The sequence below is a fragment of the Chenopodium album genome, chromosome 10 (assembly GCF_948465745.1).
Source record: "Chenopodium album chromosome 10, dcCheAlbu1.1, whole genome shotgun sequence".
Taxonomy (NCBI): domain Eukaryota; kingdom Viridiplantae; phylum Streptophyta; class Magnoliopsida; order Caryophyllales; family Amaranthaceae; genus Chenopodium; species Chenopodium album.
Genome location: NC_137843.1, coordinates 3,087,578 through 3,107,725, shown reverse-complemented (window position 1 = coordinate 3,107,725; position 20,148 = coordinate 3,087,578). Strand labels below are relative to the sequence as shown.

General features: G+C 35.0%; 4 protein-coding genes and 1 non-coding gene across 6 annotated transcripts; all 5 read right to left on the bottom strand.

Annotated features, from left to right (window-relative positions):
• Positions 1–1,687: 1,687 nt before the first annotated feature.
• Positions 1,688–3,822, bottom strand: LOC145563130 (salicylic acid-binding protein 2-like). Of its 2 annotated transcripts, none has more exons than XM_081623554.1 (3): positions 3,415–3,822; positions 2,348–2,485; positions 1,688–2,105 (listed from the first exon to the last, which is right to left on the bottom strand). In XM_081623554.1, exons 1-3 carry the CDS (start codon positions 3,787–3,789, stop codon positions 1,827–1,829), a joined length of 792 nt encoding a protein of 263 aa, XP_081479680.1. In that variant the 5' UTR covers positions 3,790–3,822; the 3' UTR covers positions 1,688–1,826. The 2 variants fall into 2 exon arrangements, with proteins under 2 accessions (XP_081479680.1, XP_081479681.1); XM_081623555.1 differs by having other exon boundaries at positions 2,348–2,434.
• A 4,435-nt stretch (positions 3,823–8,257) lies between these two features.
• Positions 8,258–8,896, bottom strand: LOC145563131 (salicylic acid-binding protein 2-like). Its single transcript, XM_081623556.1, has 2 exons — positions 8,506–8,896; positions 8,258–8,417 (listed from the first exon to the last, which is right to left on the bottom strand). Exons 1-2 carry the CDS (start codon positions 8,878–8,880, stop codon positions 8,277–8,279), a joined length of 516 nt encoding a protein of 171 aa, XP_081479682.1. The 5' UTR covers positions 8,881–8,896; the 3' UTR covers positions 8,258–8,276.
• A 789-nt stretch (positions 8,897–9,685) lies between these two features.
• LOC145563129 (salicylic acid-binding protein 2-like) lies at positions 9,686–11,119 on the bottom strand. The gene is made up of 3 exons (XM_081623553.1): positions 10,644–11,119; positions 10,259–10,396; positions 9,686–10,074 (listed from the first exon to the last, which is right to left on the bottom strand). Exons 1-3 carry the CDS (start codon positions 11,010–11,012, stop codon positions 9,772–9,774), a joined length of 810 nt encoding a protein of 269 aa, XP_081479679.1. The 5' UTR covers positions 11,013–11,119; the 3' UTR covers positions 9,686–9,771.
• Positions 11,120–12,266: 1,147 nt separating this feature from the next.
• On the bottom strand, positions 12,267–15,785 carry LOC145563128 (autophagy-related protein 101-like). Its single transcript, XM_081623552.1, has 7 exons — positions 15,548–15,785; positions 15,395–15,431; positions 14,642–14,727; positions 14,288–14,383; positions 13,450–13,609; positions 13,206–13,368; positions 12,267–12,650 (listed from the first exon to the last, which is right to left on the bottom strand). The coding sequence occupies exons 1-7, from the start codon at positions 15,578–15,580 to the stop codon at positions 12,575–12,577; spliced, it is 651 nt and encodes a 216-aa protein (XP_081479678.1). The 5' UTR covers positions 15,581–15,785; the 3' UTR covers positions 12,267–12,574.
• A 4,256-nt stretch (positions 15,786–20,041) lies between these two features.
• Positions 20,042–20,148, bottom strand: LOC145565807 (small nucleolar RNA R71). The gene has a single exon (XR_014095184.1). It is a non-coding gene; the product is annotated as a small nucleolar RNA R71 (small nucleolar RNA).

Genomic DNA, 20,148 nt, shown 5'->3' with positions numbered 1-20,148 from the left:
TGTTTGTACAAAAAAAAAAAAAAAAAAAAAAAGAATAAAATATCAGCATTCTTCAATTTTCGATGTGTTAATGATTGAGTTTTCTTATATTTTGTATGTCGATACTTGAAATTATACGGCTATTATCAGTCCATCTCTTGGAAGTTTCTTGGCTGTCTGCCTAAATCGTCAATTTTTCCTGCTCTTCCACTCTTTTAGTGGCCAGTGGTGGCTGTTTAAAGGCCACATAAAAAGCCTCTACTCTTTTATGCTACTAGCTGTTGCAACCATGGACTCTGCACAGATCTTATGGACCCTCTTGAGAAAAATCACCAAAAAACTGGTACTTGAAATGTCTAGCATAATCTTTGCATCTTAATTGTTGGTAGGAAACTTGCACTTGCCTGTGATTCTGTGAACATGGTGTGGCAGACTTGCAGGTCATTTGTCTCAAGGTTTCAGGGTCTTCATTTAGATCTATGTTATGTATATTCTGTAATTGCTGTAATTAGTCATGATGTTCATAGTTAGGTTTTGTTTGGTTGTAAAATTATTATTTTTTTCCTTTATGTGTGTGTGTGGTTGTCTTAGACACTTAGTCCAGTTGCTCAGGGTTTTTGTATAGATCAGTGAGATTATGTCTAGCTCCCACGAGGCCACGAAAGTCTTTAGAAAGGTTACTTCGGCTGGAAAGTGGAAAGTTGTTTGTGTTTTCGCAGCAGACTAAAAAATCATGTTAATTGACTTAATAGAAATTAGAAACTATGGAGTAGTTAGTGAGAAATGCGTCATTATAGAAAGTAGTTTTACAAATGAAGTACTCCGTAAGTAATTTAGGACGACTTTATAGTAGTTTGAGATGAAGATAGTCTTTTTGCTCGTAGTATTTCGTTATTGAATGGTTTTCGGTGAAAGTATATTGTATTGTGGCATATATGATGTGGAGGGAGAGGGATGATATAATTTTTATACCATATAAGCACTAGTCGCACTACCTTCTACGGAACCTAGGTTTATTTTATTTTATTTTATTTTTTTTTTGGTTGGAAAATTTGTCTTCATTACCGACTTGTCAATTTTACATTGTAATGTAAAATCTAGGGACATATCTTCGCCTCTGGCAATATAGGGTGTTATTAATGTTTAGTTGGGACTCTTGGAGTTTGACAGCGTGGCGGCGAGGCTATAACAATTAACAAAGAAACATCAATAAACAGATGATTCCTTTCCTTTTTAGTTTGAAGTGGGCCCAGATTTAACAAAACATCTACCCGTTTTAATTTGAAGATGGGCGCAGCCTGTGAATCTGATTATGGTCCAGCCTGCAAATATTGAGGATCCATATGTGGCTACGTGAGGTTCAATCCAAATTAATTTTGAGTCATATGCTCAATATATTGTAGGGACTCTATTCAGATAAGTGGGAGTATGGGAATGGGACTTCTGTGAGGGTGAGAATAAGCTGCTGAAGTATGATTCGAGAACCGTGTAGGCTTGCACCGCCGATAATAAGAAATTTCGTACTTCATCTGTTTTTTATTGTTCTAGTTTACTGGTAAATTTTGTTAGAATCATTTCAACATAATTGTATATTTTAAAAATATACTCCACTTTTTATAGTTTTTAGTTATTGATCGTTATATTTATATCAATATTTGAACTTATTTCGTAGCCAATCGCCCAATCCTAATAAAGAATACATGTTAACTGAAAAAGAAGAAAGAAGTAATAGTTTATGATAATAGATAAACATTCAACATGAATTCATACCAAATGTCGATGGTAGCTTATTTTACAAAGCAAATGAACAAATGAAAAGTGTGAGTCTTGGAAATCATTTGGGAGCATTATTTCAGGGCTATCTCCAGAAGACAATCACAGAGCTGTTTTGGCATGCAGAACATTGGCATATGATCCGAGCCTTTAAGCTCCTTCACCTCTTTCACCCCATGATTCTCAATCATCCACCTTTGAAAAGGTGCTGATATTCCTTTGTCTTCGTTGCATATTACATAAGCAGTCCTTACTGATCCATATCTTTCCTTTGAAAGCTTCGCCTCCGGCTTCCATGCATCATGAAGGAACAGCGACGATGTCCTTTTCAACATCATAGTAAGCTCGTAGTCCTTATAATAGTCCACCAAATAAAATCAAGTGCATTAGTAATGCTTCAAACATAATTTTAGGAAAAATAGTATGATGTTTAGATGGTTAGTTAGTCAAAAGAAATAAAAGTCAATAGTTAATTATAACGCGACCATGTCAAAAATATTTGATTAGATCATCTTACGCGATAATTACTATACATTAAGTGTAAATCCCATATTCACAGGATAAAAAATTCTAATTTAGGTTGAGTTAGGATTACCTCAATAGAAGACATATGAGAAAGCTTTGCGATGAATTGTGGACTAAATGACATTGTCGTGAGGGTCTCCTTTGGATCACCAGTGTTCTTGAATTCCGTGTCCAACCAATAATTTTCATCAGGCAGTTGTGCAACAAACTTCACAAATACCATAAAACACCAAAATTTAGTTCTCCATTAATCAAACTTCAACAAATTTCACAATACCATAAAACATCAAATGTTAATCAAATTAAAAACTTAGCAATAGGGAAATCCCTGCAACTTAAAACCTTTTAATTTTTGGTTCCTTTCATGAAATAGGGAAATCACTACATGCTTTTGATTATTCTCTGAGATAAAAAGATTACTACTCCCATAAATGTTAGAAATAGGAATGTAATTTAGGAACGGAGGGAGTATTATCATTCATGTTCCTCTCTTTTAAAAAATAGAGAATTGAACAAACTCATATGATAAATTAAGGGAATTCTCTTGAATGTTTATGATTGGACTTGGCAAAAGGACAAAATATTTTCAACTATGGACCAACATCTTATCATCGAAGTATTTTCATTAAATCCGATCCAAGGCGATAAAAAAACTTAGCTACACCATCAATTCAATAATAGTACTGACCATAATAGTTTCTTTGTTATTATTGTTATTTCTCTTTTTCGTCTTTTAGAGTATAATATAGTATCTGTATTTTATTTTGGGTGTTTCAAAATATCGTGTTTATTTTTAATTTTTGTGCTTTTGTTTTACTTAAGTTTATCACAGTGTACCCTACTTTTCTCATATAGAATACCCTGACAGTGCCCTAAATCATCATATTATTATTTACTTTTTTATTTTTCTCATATTTAATTTGACCTTTATATCCAAAGTTTCATTTTTTTAAAAACCTTTTGTCATATAAAAAACATATACTTTGTAATTTTTAAGAAAATTACACTCCCTCCGTTACCTTTGATTCTCGTGAAAAAAAAAAAATGAAAACGAGCATATATATATAGGACAATTCAAACAGAATTTAGTAAAAATTGTAATCTATTTGTCACGCAATTAAAAGGATGGAAAATTACCTGATCAAAGATGAAAGAAGGAGTGTTGACAGAGTCAGGCATAAAAGCCGCGAGAAAAACAGCAATATCAATCTTGTGAGGTAACATTTCCATAGCCAAAGCCAAGTTTATCCCACCAAGACTATGCCCAACAAGAACAACCTTTTCATCCTCAGGAAGAGATGTCAAAAACGCTATCAATGGCTCGGTATAATCGCGAATACCTTGGATTTCATGGATCTTTTTAAGGTTAATTCCCGAGGCTGCCATGTCAAGCGGAGTAACGCGATGACCGGCGGCCTCGAGTAGGGGCTTAACCTTGTACCAACACCATGCTCCAAGTGTTGCGCCATGAACTAGTACAAAATGTTTCTTGCAAGAGGATTCGTCTCCCATTCTCACTCGATCTAACTTTTTTTTTTTTTTTTTTTTTTTTTTTTTTTTTTTTTTTTGACTCTTAATAATAACAACAAAGGTGTATGTTTTTAGTTACGTATGGAATATGGAAATGCACCGAGTACTTTATGTAGGCAAAAAAATTGGACCGAAGAACGATATATGTCATAATTTTATATTAGACATGCGTACGACTTCAGTATTACATATATCAAAATTAGTTAAATACATGTTTGAAATAAATAAATGGACTCTCACAAAGTCACTATCAAGAAATAATTTTGAACTAACTAAATAAATAAAGAAGCATTTAATCAATGAGTAGTAGTTTGTTTTCATGCGGAAAGATGGAAAAAAAAAAGAAGAGAGAGACTATAACCGCAAGTTAGATCATAAATACATATTGACTATAAGAGCACAACAAAACATTATAAACGCATGAAGGAGACCTCTTGGTGTAGTGGGCTAGTGGCACAACAAGTGGCCTCACATCCTCGAGGTGTGAGGTTCGATCCTCACTAGCAACAAAGGAATAGCTCTTTGGTTACAGTTTCTCTCTCAATTTTGGAGATTCGAGATCGATTGTCATTAATCTGCCTAAGTACTACTAACAGTATTAAGGGCCTGTCGACTAAATATAAGACTAACCATCTCTCTAGTCCTTGATCCTCAATTAACTGAATATAACATATCTTTAAAAACGGTTTAAAATGCAAACACCACAAAACTAAAATACTCCGTGTACTTTTTGCACGATCCTCCAATTCGACTAGACTAGACAAATTTTACGGAGTTTTAAATTGATTATTACGGGGGGATCCAGCTGACAGCTTAATAATAAGCTAATTAATTCATTTAATGTTGTGTCAACATTCAACAATGGACCGGCCCACATAGATTTTATTGACGATTTTTTTTAGATTAAATTAATTGGTAAGATTGTTTCAAAAAATTAAAAAAAAAAAAAAAAATGGTAAGATCTTGCTGGTTCAAAAAGATAATTATCCACGAAGTAGGTATCTACCCACTAATCATTAATCGTCAAATAAATCATTTTCCAATAGTTATTGTTACGGAGTATCTTAGAATGATAGTTATTGTCATGAAAGTGAAACTTCATAATTAAGCATATGCCATATGAAGAATTTTTTTAGTTTTACCACCTTTTAACATAATAGAGTTTTAAATTTCAATACCATAATTTTTTAAAAAATGAATTTTACCACCTTAAAATATTTTTGATTTCGATTTTGTCACCACTTAACAAATACATGGATGAAGGTTGTTAAGTGGTTATAAATTATAACAAAATTCATTAAGGTGGTAGAAAAGAAGAAGTTATTTGATCAATTTTTGTCACAATTTAGTTATTGTTTTTGGTTTTGCTAACAATTCAATTATCGAATTAACGGACTAAATACGTTAAGTTGTGGCAATATATAAATAAAAAAGTTTTTAAAACATGGTATATAAAATCAGAGTTTTATAAAGGTAGAAGTCAAATAACTTTTTCTTTTGTAATAAAAAGTTCGAGTTTATAATGATTTATTTAAATCATACATCAGAGCTAATCTCAAGAATATACCATTATTTTCTGAATATGTTAAAGTGAATTACTGTATTAATTTCAAATCAGGTCGGTAAAGCTGTAAAATGATCAAGGGAGTAAGTTTTCCTATTTAAACACAGTCGATATCAAGAAGGCAGTCATGTGGTTTACTAAGCATAGTCATATGATCTGCACCTTGGACCTCCCGGACTTCTTGCACCCCACTGTTGTCAATCATCCATCTTGCAAATTCCTGCACCTCCCGGACATCCCGGACGATTTGACACTGCTAACTCATAATCCTGCAATTATATAAACTTAAGAATACGAAATTATAGATATTAATTATAGAAATGTGATCATAGAAATATTCGGTTGAACATTATGTTATAAAAGGAAGAGTGGTATACTACAAGTCTACAAGTAATAGGTAAATTATAAATATTATCAACAAGATATTATAAAAAAGTCCACGCAAACATAGTCATTGCTAGCTCATAAATCCGTAATTATAAACTTAAAATTGCTTATCCATATGACCATGAGTTTTACATAGCACTGTAATTGTGCAAGTATGTAACATTTAGAGATGTCAAAAGCTGACCTGACCCGACTCGAAATATCGATCTGAACCCGATTATTAACCGACCCATTTGAATCCGAAAAATTGGTGACCCAAACTCGACCTGACCCGACCTAAAACCAACCCTAGACCCGAGTTGACCCGAGTATGTGAGACCCGAACCCGAACATGAACCAACTTGGAGATGACCCGACCCGAATGTAACCCGTAAATATTGACCTGAACCAAACCCGACTTGAACCGAAATTGACCCAAACCCGTTTTAACCCGTCAAAACCCGAATTTAACCCGACTTGTTACTAACCCGACCTGAATTCAACCCGACTTGTTCCTAACCCGACCCGAATTTAACCCAACCTGTTACAAACCCGACCCGAAATTAACCCGACTTGTTATTCACCCGTCCCAAATTCAACTCGACTTGTTATCGACCCGACTCGAATTTTACCCGTCCTATTACTAACCCGACCCAAAAATTCAATTCGATCTGTTTCTAACCCGACTCAAAATCAACACGACTTGTTATTGACCCGACCTAAATTCAACGCAAATTGTTCCTTACCCGATTTCAGATCACCTTAAATTCAATTTAGACCACTTTATTATTGTTGATCAAAGCATTTTGTATAGGGAGACCAAGTCGGTCCATGCCAGCAAAAGAAAGGAGCATCATCCGCAAATTTAAGAGTTAAATATAGTATATATTTATCGTATGGTCAAAGGAGATAATTATCTTCCTAAATTATAGACTATAGTTCCCTAGTATGTTGCCATATATATTATAGTCAAAGGAAATAATTAGCTTGATAAAAATGATAATTATCTATCTATAGTTAGTTGAACTCGAATATGACCCGACTTGGAAATGACCCAACCTGATTGTAACCCGTAAATTATTGACTTGAACATAATCCGACTTGAACCCGAGAATGACCTGACTTGGAAATGACCCAACCTGATTATAACCCGCAAATTATTGACTTGAACCGAACACGACTTGAACCCGAGAATGACCCGACTTGATTATAACCCGCAGATTATATTGACTTGAACCGAACCCGACTCAAACCCGAGAATGACCCGACCTGATTCTAACCCGCAAATTATTGACTTGAACCGAACCCGACTCGAACCCAAGAATTACCCTAACCTGTGTTAACCTGTGAAAACCCGAATTAAACTCGACCTATTGTTCACCCGACCCAAATGTAACCCGACCAGTTATTAACCTGACCTAAACCTGATAAGATGTATGACCCGACGTGACCCGACTCAAGCATGACCCAACCTAAACCCGACCCGTATAAGTTACGGCATTAACCCGAATTGACCCGACCCGAGTTGACCCGACCCACTCTTACTCGACCCGTTTATCCAAATTGACAGCTTTAGTAACACTATGTTATAAGAGGAATAGTGTTATACCACGAGTAATACTGTTATTATAGGTAATATTAACAAGAGATCATTAAAAACTCCATGCAATCTTCGAGTCTTTTTCGTTTTATTCATCGCAAAACTAGCTCTTGGGGTTTGGAAATGCCACTTAATTTTTTAATACTTTTTTTTATTCCTATAACTACTTCAAGTCTTCAAGTACTGTTTCAACTACCAGTTGTGCTCTACCAAACACCATCACTAAACATCTGCACAACAAAATCTTCAAAACATAGTCTTGAGATAGAGAGAAGACTTTTCTTAAAAAATAAAATAAAATACTCTCTCTGTTTCATAATGTTAGTCCCATATGCTATTTTGGGCGTTTTAAAAAGATATAGCCATATTGAATATATTTAATTTATAACTTGATTTTTTTTAATTAATAAGTTGTGGATTGATGACATGACTCTAAGTAAGGAAATCTTTACCTTAAATTATGCAATTATGATTTGTGCTTTTCTAATAAAAAATTAAAAAAGTTAAATAAGGTAAACTAATTATGAATTATGTTATACTTTAATATTAGATTCCAAATACATTTCTTTTCTTATTTTGTGTGATTGATTCCATATAAGACTAACATTGTAAAACGGAGGGAATACGGAGTAATAAAAAAATTATTCGGTCATAATTGTCTGAAACCTAAAGCCATATAAGTAATTTTTTAATTTATTATTTTATTTGTATAGTTCAACCAGCTTGATTGCTAAATTAAAAAAATGTAATAAGTATTAGAAATCAGATTTGTACATTGTATATCACCTTGTATGAAACTATGATGTGATCACATAATTAAATTAGATTTTTGTACTTTTTTCTTATATTGATTATAAAAAAATAGGAACATACATTGAGTATTACCTAGTATATATGTGACTACTAAATCCGGACAGAGGTAAAAAGAAAAAAAAATGTTCATACTTCGATAGAAGATAGGGAAGCGAGGAACTGCACAAATCGGGGTCCAAACAGAGTTGCTGTCAAGGGCTCTTCTGGTGAACCATATGTCCAAAACTTTGTGTCATACATGGCTTCTTCAGGGATCGATTCAGCAAACTTAAAGCGCGCAATCAACAATTTCAATCCAAAGTTCAATGTCATATACTCAATTAATAAGTACGACAATACTTAATCAACTAACTACCTTATTTAAAACATAAGATGGTTGGTGTACAGTGTCTGGTATAACAGCAGCTAAAAAAACAGCAGCTGATATCTTTTGAGAAAAACTTTCCATAGCAAAGGCAATGTTCATTCCTCCAAGGCTATGCCCAACAAGAATGACCTTCTCATCAACAGACAACGATGCCATAAAATCTAACAAAGGCTTGTTGTACTCTTCAAAGGTATGAACGTCTTCAATTTGTTTCGTGTTGGCACCAGAAGCTGCCATATCTAGTGCAGTCAGCCTGTGCCCTGCATTTTCAAGCAGGGGTATGAGCTTGTACCAGCACCATGCTCCCTGACAACACCCATGAACTAAAACAAAGTGTTGTTTCGCCTCATATTTAGCCTCCATTAATAAAAACACCGAAATAAATATTTTCTGTAATCTATTTCCTCTAATAAATCCTTGATACTAACTTTAACGTTTGAAGGATTGATTATTACATATTTCCATTTCTGATTTTGTTGTGTCCACATAAAATATTACTGTACGAGGAAACACAAGGGTTCCACCAATTTTGGCCTTTAAAATCAAGCCGCACAAGTCCACATAACATAACGTTCCTTTCAAGTCCCAGGTAGAACGTTAGTTCATACACATCTTAATCAAACCATCTTGGCAAATTGTATACGAAAATGACCAAGGAGTCAATTTCATTAGCTTAAATTGACAAATCATTTATGTTTATATTTTACTATTTTTTGTTTGCATATTTTTTTTAATCGGGGGAAAAAGGATTTGATATAGTAATATGAATTGATTATGCTGAACAGTTGATTAACCACAAGCCTACAGGCTATAGCTAGTCCACAAATGCGATAATAATGCGCGTGAAAGCATCTTAAACGACAACAACGTTTATTAAGCTTATCATACAACCAAAGACCTTTCTCAGCTGGCAGTATGGTCTTTGTCTATCGCAGCTGGTGTTAAGATATCATACGGAGTAAACTCGATTGTTCCTAGAATCCAAGTTACACCAATAGGCTTTTTTTGACTGTTTGAGCATGTTACACACCCGACATGTGCAGTTTGATAATTGCTGCTTGTACTTGATGTTATTAATCAAAATATGCTCTTTCATTAAGACTTTTGACTCCAAGATTGCATCACAGCTTAAAAATGCCTTTTATTTTTGAAGAGATCAACCCACAATTACATTCATTTATAAATAATCACATAAAATTTAAATTATAATTGCTTGAAAACCCTATGGTGCAGGCTGGGATATAATCAAACAATCTACTTGAAATGTGAAGTTGTTGCTCGATATATATCAGCGATCTCTAGCAAACAAAGGCATAGTTCTTGAGGTTTTGACAACATTACCATGTGATCAGCTTTTGGTATGGATTTCACTTGATATGGTGGACTATTTTCAATTATCCAGTTTTGAAAATCCGTCTTCAATAATTCATCTTCCTCAGAAATAACAAATACTCGTTTCACTCTTCCAAATCTTTCTTCCGAAAATAATGAATCCTTTGCTAAGTCCTCACTGAATGTACCATCTAGCTTAACCATTTTTTTGGCCAATTCTATATCCTGCATTCATTTTAACCTTACAATTAGCCATAAACATCATACATATTTTAGACACGATGAGGTGAGAATCAGAATGGATCCAGGGTACCATAGTTTGACACTTCGAAATAATAGAAAACACATATAAGTAAGATAGTATATGTATGGCACTTGGCTATTACTTGAAGTTTGTGGGATTAATTACCTCAGGCTGGCAATTTTGGTAGAGTTTAGTGCTCAAAATCTTAGGACCAAAAACTGCATGAGTGGCTGCTTTTTCTGGACCATTATCAAACCTGAACGTCGTGTCCAAAAATCCCTCCAAAGGTGTTCTCTTGAACGTCTGTTGTATGATAAAACAGATTAGTACGAGCACAGTAGGATCGTATATATGCATCAATTGTATGATTCCAAAATCACGAGATAATTTCCTTCAATAACTTGAACTTTAGGCACGATGAGCAGTGTAAGAAGGTAACACGATTATATATATCTTGTGCTAGAATGGCAACTATACTGTAGTATAATTGCCATACACCTGCAAATGAGCACCATATTCAGATATATAGCGAAGAATATTGATGGTGTACCTCTTGAACGAGAGTAAGTGGAGGAGAGGAGCAATTAGGCATATAAGCAGACAGAAAAACACCAACAAGGATCTTCTCTGGGAATTTCTCCATAGCCATAGAGATTGTGATTCCACCAAAGCTATGTCCCACAAGCACAACCTTCTTATCACCACCATCGTCATGTGGATCAATGGACCTCATGACATCCATCAAAGGCTCCACGTAGTCATCAATTGTTACAATCTCACTTAGCGGCCGAGCATGGACACCACATCCACCAAGGTCAACGGCTGTAGCCTGGTGGCCCGCTTGCCTTAATAGAGGGATTAGCTTGTACCAGCACCAGGCTCCATGGCAGGTCCCATGCACTAGTACAAAGTGCTTCATTTTTCTTTATTCCCTTTTTGATTAGCTTGATTGATTTTGTTTTATAAGAGTATATATGGCTGATTATAAATTACTTAAATAGGTAACTTTTGTTTTCTTACTTTTTGCAGTTTTTGGAATGGGCAATACCAATTTATGTAATAGTACTTTCTCAGATGATGAGGATGGTTATTATTTGAATACGCCGTAGAAAGCTACAGAAATAAACGCGGAGACTAACAGTATTAACTAGTCAACGACTCTACAGAAAAAAGACAAAGCAATGATGTGAAAGAGAGCGTGTGTTGACCAACCCTTCTTTGTTTGGCTGGCCATTATCAGTTATCACTATATAAGCAAACTTTGGAATGTAACTACTTCACAAAAACTTCGGGTGAGATCGGAATGAAGATAATTTGGTGCGATTCTTACAATGTAGTGTACTTTAACATAATCATAGGTGTTGTTTGATTAGAGGTTAAAGATAGGGAAAATTCTATTAACTAGAAAATGAATATTTGGTGTTTAGAGTCACAAGGGCGAGTATTAGAATCGATTTCCAAGATTACCTGGAACCGACTAGGAAGCTTTAACAACTTAGTTGTCCCTATGGATTGTTTGGTGACTCAAAAAGTCAAAATCATCAAATTGGGGTAAATGAATATTCCAATAAAAGTTTCAATTCCCATGAAACATAAGAAACTACTTACGGTTATCAAGCCCCCCACTCTTTTTTTTTTTTTTTTTTTTTGACAGAAAATGATGAAAAAATAATTAAGCAAAGCAAGATAAGTCATAAAGTACAGCAGCAGTAGCAGGAGGAGTTTCCTCCGTCCAGACCCTCATCTCCTCAAAATCCCTACTACATTTAGCCAACCAAGCCCCCCACCTTGGTAAGTCACATTTACCATGATTATTGTGGGGCCTACTTGCATTTTTCACACTAATAATTTAGTCTCTTTCTTTACGAGTAAATTAAATAAAAATAATCAAGCTAGCAAATAAAACAAGGAAAATCAATTAAAGTTCATATATTATCAACCAAACAAACTAAAGTCAATTTCTAGGAAATGGGTAAGGGATTACTTCCCATGAAATGAGTATCCTATGGGAACTCATTTCCCATATTAACCAAACAATACCCATGTTAATATGAAACTATCCTACCCTAAAGTCCTAAATTGTCTTATCAAAATCAAATTATTACAGTACATTGCCAAGATTCGAGCAATGACAAACTTCTCATGAGGTGAAAAGGAGAAAGGAAGATTCTGATACAGGTTTATAAGAAAAATAAATTTTGTTAATAATAAGAGTAGGGACAAGACATTATATATTTATATGCATAAAGATTAGATATGAACAAGCAAGTTGCCGAAACTTTAACCTTCGCAGGATTATAGTACAGAGAAGAGTAGGGAATTACTCATACGTTAGATATGAAGAGGGGAAAACAAGAAGGCACTATTTACAGAGGTAGAGCACTTAAGACATGAATCCCGGTCACCTTTTCACCTTTTACGATCCTGTTCCAGATTGACCACATTAAGATCTTTCTGATGAACTGATTTACCATTGAACTGTCAGCTAAGCATGGTTGGATGGCCTGTTTGAAGCATCCTTTTGATCATATCCATCCCAAACGTAGTGTCTGATGAGCTGAATGAAATAGAATTACATTAGTACAGTCTATTAGTCATGATATTTGGTGACCTGTGAACATGAATAACAAGAATCGGAAAGAGCTGAATACAGAGATGATGAGATTTACTGTACTGCTCTACGCATACAGTTTACTAGTTAAGAATTATGTTTTTCAGACTTGGGTGATTGTGTCAAACATGGATATGAGTGTTAGACTTGAATTCATGTTTAATTGTACACAAGAATACAACTCATCCAATCAATTGTTGTTTTCACACAAGCACCAAAGACAACTTCGGTAGGGAAAAAATAAATATGAACACATTTAAGCTCTTCTGGAGAAAAACCGTAATCAGCTTCGAACAATATTTACAACGTACTACTTCACATTATAAAGTTGATGCAGGAACCAAAAAAAAAAAAAAAGAAAACCATAAAAGGCAAGGAATAGAAAAACAGCTAGCTTAGTGTTTAAACAAATCCTCAAGAGCAGAAAACACCAAGTGGACTATCATTGAGAGATTGAACATGAAAACATGAGAGTAACCAGAAAGGGTATAGATGCCACACCTTGGGATAGTAATCTCATAGGGAAATGAGATTCCTTCACGACTTGGAATGGGAGGAATATGATCCTTTTTCTCATTTACAAATTTTATTATTTGAAAGAGAACCTCCCGAAGTGACACTTCAATTGCAGCCCTACGAGCACTTCTCTCCTCGGATGCACCCTCTAAAATCATTCATAACAGGTTAAAAACAGGGGATATCTCTAGGAGCTCACACAATCATACAAGCATGCTAACAAACTAACCAGAGTCTATAACTTTGGAGTGGTGAGTTTTGCTAGAGGTTGGTTTGTGATGTTGAGCAACATTCAGATTGATGTACCATTGCTCCCAATACAGACGTTCAACTTTGTTTGAGAACCATATCGCCTTGTTGCTCTTTACTTCGTAGAAAGACAAACATATCTGTACAGCACCAATTAAACCAAAAAAGCTAAGACCTTGGATTTATGTAGTATGGAAAGGACACCAAAGACACACCATATCAACAGCACTGACAAAGCCACATATACCGAGGAGGTAATATTACCTATGACATACTATATCAACAACATTGACAAAGCCAAATATACTAAGGAGTAATGGCATGCTCACTAAGATGTGCTCCTCCCCCCACCACCACCCCCTAAGCCACCCATGGAACAGTTGTCTGTATGAATTTTGTGATTTATACTAGTAATGTGATAACTTTCCAGATAAAGGCAAAAGAATATAAACAATGATTTCTTTTCAGGGAACTCTACTATTTACTTCAACTACCACCAAATCAATATACTTAAGATACAAAGTCAATTCAGTCCTAAAATTTGAGTCCAACATTTAACCAGTAGGATAAAATAAAATAGCCAAATGCGGAAAAAAAAAAAAAACCATGAAAAGGAATGGCTCAACATACAAGGAGGGCGGGTAGTATTGTGAAAAGCACATAGAAGTGACCCAGATATTATATTGATACAATAAGAAGACCAAAGTAAGATCTTCAATGCACGATCATAGCACACAAGATTCATACACTAAAAATGTAGACAAATATAAAGTGAAAGTTAAAGATTACATTCATGAGAAGTCAGCGCTAAACCTCACCTGACTTTTTTTATTAGGGTGCTTCTCTACCCAAGAAATGAACTGATCAATCTTCTCATCTATCTTCTTTTCCAGTTCCACATCTCCACATTGGACCTACAAAAATATAATTATGTGATTCAACTGCTTGGGTAACATTAAAGAACTTTGCAGCAAACATGCTGTATTCATGTGTCCAAAAGATTTCAATGGATGAGTTTGCAGCAACTGTTTTACAAAGGAACAATTAAACTAAATATAACAGCATAGTAGTATTGAAGAGTGACTGCCACAGAAGATATGGAATCTACAGCTAAACACATCTACTTTCTATCCATCATCTACTATTACTTAATACTTGGAGAGACAACTTACGTATGTAATGTCAAAAAGTTCCAAATCGACATCTTTTGGCCGCACAAGGCCCAGAGCCCTATGGAACATAACTGTATGTAGTATACCTGCATATAAGTTCAATGAATGATTAGGTCATAAGTTGGTATGAAAAAGAAATCGACTCACGAGATGGTAAAACACATTCCAAGTTTTCACGATATAATTTGAATTACCTTGAACCAATTACCATTACACTAGTATAAAAGTTCATTGAAAAAAAAGATGACCAAATAAAATCCACATTTCTGATCATCTTCGAGTAAACTTATTAGCAATATACCAACTAAAATTCAAGATACTCAGACTAGTTGTGTCAAGGTGTACAATGCAGTTTAAAAGTGACAATTAACATCGTAACCTCAGTCAATCATTCGAAAATCCATTGCCAATTTCTTTAATTTTTTCCAAGGTGCTCGAAAATAAAGTCAATTGAAGTGTTGGATTTACAAGAGCAGTCAAGTTCAGATTTTAGGACTTTGAGATAACTAGGGCAAATCAAATTTCAACAAGAATAATCCAACAAATAAGGATTGGAGTATACTACTTCGTATTCTTTAACTACAATTCAGCAAAAAAGCTATCAAATTAACAACCGTAGAAAATCAAAACATATCTAATCCAAAATTATTTGACAAATTGCTAATTGATTGCAATTACAGGTTAATATATTCATCTGCAAACCATAAATATCGTAACAAAAGCCAATTACAGAGAAAAAAGGGGTAATCTTACATCGCAAAACTTCTCTAATTTCGAAATGCTCTACTTCCTGCAACAAAATTGTGAATTTTTTTTTAAAAATTCAAATAAAAAAATTCAAATACTAGTACAATCGACGATTGGAAGAGTATCAGAAAACATAGATTTAAAATTGAGGATGCAAACCAATTCTTTGAGTTGGCAAACTTCGCAATTCATTTGGACCTAGAAATTCGAATAGAAATCCGATTGGAATGAGGTATTCGAAAATTGAACTGTAATTCTCCTATTCTTCGATTGTAGAGCAATTTTGATTGGTTTGGGAGAGGGAAGAGAGAGAGAGGGGTAAAGAGGGCAAAGCAATTGTAATTTGTAAAGATTTTTTTTTTTTTTTAATTTTTTTATTTATGCAAATTTGTAAAAGATTGTTGACAAAGGAGAACAAGTGATGATTGGAAGTTTACCAGTTTGTAAACCTGCTAAAGTAAGTTGATGGTCAATCAAAGATTGATATTGAAGATATTAAGATAATACAAAAATTTTGTATGTCGCTGGTCACGTGGTGTGGCCAGCATATATAACGGGCCCATTGCGTTCAGGCCCAAAAAAATAACGGACTTTGAGTAAAAAAATAACCGGCCCATTACATTTTCCGTTATTTTTTATTTTCAACTGTTTAATTTGAGATTGCAGTTTTTGTACTTCCCACTTCTACAAACCGCCATTATTAGAAGAGTAGTCTAATCAACCGCCATTATTACAGTTTCTCTTCTATTTTCTCTCTCTTTCTGCATTTTCTCTCGTTCTTTTACAATTTCTCTCTCTAAATTCTTTGTTTTCTTTCTCTAAATTTCTTTATTTTATTGGTAATTTCTTCTTTAATTTTCTGAATTATTCAAAATGGTTAAATTGATGATCATCAATCCCAAAGGAAAGAAAGGATCGTCTACTTGTAAACAGATTAATGAAACAGGTAAATTTTAAATTTTAATTTGTACTTTTTCAAGAATTTTAGTCATTGTTGTTGTTTTTCGAGTGTTCTGATTGTTGTTTTTCGAGTGTTTTGATCTAAATTATATGTATTTCGTTTTAATTTTTACATCATTGTTGTTTTTGCTAGTGTTTCGACTTAGGTTTCTAGTGTTTAACCTAACTTTTGATTTGCAATTCATCATTTTTTGTGTTTATTCTTAATTGTTGTGTTTTTTTTTTGGATTTTAGGGTTACTTGTTTGATGTTAGGGTTTTTATTGTTTGTGTTGTGATTGTTAGGGTTACTTGTTGTAAATGCTTCATTTTGTTCCATTTTGTTGAATTTAGGGTTACTTGTTTGATTAGTGATTTCATTTAGGTTGCTATTTGTTTAGGATTACCTTTTACTATTACTTGTATGTATTTTTTGTGTTGCGATTGTTAGGGTTACTTGTAAATGTTTCTATTTGTCCCGTTTTGTTGAATTTAGGGTTACTTGTTTGTGTTAGTTATTTTATTTAGGTTGCTATTTGTTTAGGAGTACCTTTTACTGTTACTTGTATGTATATCATGTTTACTGGTATTCTGTTGTTTCAATTGCTTAATTTTGTTTGTTGAGTTTAATGGTTGTTACTTGTATGTATATCATGTTTACTAGTGTTCTGTTGTTTCAATTGCTTAATTTTGTTTGTTGAGTTTAATGGCTGTTACTTGTATGTATATCATGTTTACTGGTATTCAGTTGTTTCAATTGCTTAATTTTGTTTGTTGAGTTTAATGGCTATGATTAGTCTATACACTAATGTTACTTGTTGTTTTGTTGTTGTAGGATAATTCTTAATTTTGTTAAGAGTTCAGTGTCTTTTAAGTGTTACCTGTTGTAGGGAATATTTCAAGCATTATCCCAAACTTGAACCCCACTGTGATCATACACTTAAGCATGGTGGCGTCCAAAGGGAAAGAAGCTAGAGTAAAAGAGTCGCCAACAAGTTTTAGGAACTTGTAAACCGTTCACGAGGTGAAGGTTACACCCCTTAACGATCCAGGAGATCGTTAACTCCAATAGGTCTGGAACCATGATTGGAAGTTTGGGGATGAAGGTACAAATCCAATCTAAAAGAGAAAGAACATGTGCTAATAATAGGCCTTTACTTTATTCTACTCGTATTCATGTTCGCTTTCTGACTAACATGCAATCAATAGGTTTTACCCTGAACCTGTTTAATCTATGTTAGTTGAATATTAATGCACAAATAAAACTATTATTGGCGATCACTTGAATTATAATCATATTATCCCTAAACAAGATTATTAATTATCTTATTAAGCCTGACTACTGATAAGTGTTTTATTTGTCCACTTATCATGGCTTTTTAAAACACAATTTTGTACTCTTTCCCCTACTTTAATCCCTTTTTCTAACTCCTCTTGTGCTAATTTGCATCTTTTGGCTTCCCCGTTTCTTTTTATGTGTGTGCTCGTGCTTGTAGGTACGATGAAAAATGGGTTAATAGCATAAGCATGAAGAAATACTCTTTGGAAGCAAAGGAAAGCAGGAGCGGGCGTGCAGCCTTTTAGGAGCGGGCGCTCCTGCCTGAACTGCCACATTCTGCCTCCCCTGCACTTTTAGGAGCGGGCGTGCACCTATTTAGGAGCGGGCGCTCCTCCCTGTTTTCCTACAAACTGACTCAAACTGGTGCAAGAGGAGAGGGCGTGCAGAGAGCCCAGGAGCGGGCGCTCCACACCCAGGAGCGGGCGCTCCTCCTTATAGGAGCGGGCGCTCCTTCTGTTCTGAAGCTCGATTTTGACGGATTTTACGATGTAACTTTTGGGCATATAAATACGACCCTTGGCTTCAGTTTTCGGATCTTCTTCTTCCTTCTTAACTCCCCTTAGACTTCTTAGGCCCTTAGTTTCTCTAAACCCTCTTTAATTAGATTAGTTTTCCTCAAAACTCAATCATTGTAAGAATTATTTGAAGTTTGTTCTATCAATTTCAACAACAATTATTCTCAATCTTGAAGCATCAATTAGTAATCTCTTTCTCTCTCCTTTGCTATTTAATTTTCTGATTTTATCTTTTATTAATCTTAGTTCTTGCTTAATCTTTGTTAATTGTTCTTGCATGTCCAACCATCCTTGTTTAATCTCTCTCCTAGTTTAATTGAATTCATGTTAACCCTAGATTTAATTGTTAGATTGTTTCCCACCATGATTAGTGAGTAGTTAATTAGCTAGGGGTTGGGTGAAGACCCAACCAAGCCATGGGTTATTGTTAATTGTGCTTGCATGTTCATTTTGGGTTGATGATTGATTGTTAAAGAATTGGTTAATTGCATGTGTAATTGGATGGCCACTTATTGCTCATGTATTCACTTCTATGCTTGCATTGAGAGATGGAGTCTAGTTGTGAGCCTATTCTTATATGATTATGCTAAATTCCTCTTGATTATGGTTCCTTGTTTGAATGATGTAGTAGTCTTAGTTGCAACAATTAGGTGAGAAATCCCAATTGTTTGTGCCTTAATGCTTTCTTGGACCGATTGAAAGACAAACCCGAGTTAGTAGTCTACTTCCCATTGTTAAGACTTGGTTGGCCTATCTTGTTAGTTGAGTTTGGTTTAGGATTGCTTAGTGTTATGGCTTCGAAACAAGGCAATGTTGAGTGCCCTCTTTATCACCCAATTTGTGTTCATGCTTGCCTATTGATTTGATCCGTTGGTTTGGTTGGAGTCGATCCCTATTTCCCCCTAGTGTTTGTCTCCATAGTAGTTATCTAATCAAAACCCCCAATTTGTGACCGAACTAGATTGCAACCGTTTCATACTCTCGGTGTACTTACCCATTCCCTGTGGATACGATCCTCTACTTACCCTAGACTTGTCTTAGGTTGGTTTAGGTAGAAATATTGTTTGGTTTTAGGGTGATCGTCCAACGACCGATTATTCACCTACCAAAATGGCGCCGTTGCCGGGGAAAGGCGTTAAGCATTGAGTTACTTATGAGATATGTGAGACTAGTTCATTTGTATAGTTTTATTTTTCTCTGTTTTCTTTGACTAACCTACTAATCTCCCTTCTAGTCTTCTTTGTTTATGCCCAAACGCAGCAATAGGACACTTCCTCTTGTGCCGTTGAATCTCGAGCTTGAAAAGGTAGTAAGGGCAAATCGAAGAGAAAAGAGGGCGAAGGCTAGTGGTGCCACATCAAGTGAGCCACAAGTGGTAGTTGAGTCCGATCAATCTAGTTCTAGTGAGACTAGTGGAGAAACCATTCCACTAGAGTCACCAAGGACAAATTCTCCAACTTCTCCACCTCTTCACCAATTTGAGATGGCTCTTCCAAATAAGACTTTGAGAGAATTTGGTGTCCCTCCTCCGTATCAAGAAGCAAGTGGGATTGTTACTCCCACTACCGAAGCTAATAATTTCGAGATAAGGCCCGCCCTTATCACCTTGATTGAGGGTCATCAATTCTCCAGGGCAAAGCATGAGGACCCCATTGCGCATCTAAAGCAATTCACACGGTATTGTAGCACCGTGAAGGCAAATGGGGTGACTCCGGAGTACATTCTTCTAAGCATGTTCAAATTTTCTCTTTCGGGGAGTGCAAGTGATTGACTCGATAGGTTGACTCCGAATTCATTGACAACTTGGAATGAGGTAACTTCAGCATTCCTTGGGAGGTTCATTCCTCTTGGAAAAACGGCGGAGTTGAGGTCCAAGATTTCAAACTTCCAACAAGAGCCCGATGAGTCTCTCTACGATGCTTGGGAGAGATTCAAAAGCTATCAACAACAATGCCCCCACCATGGGAT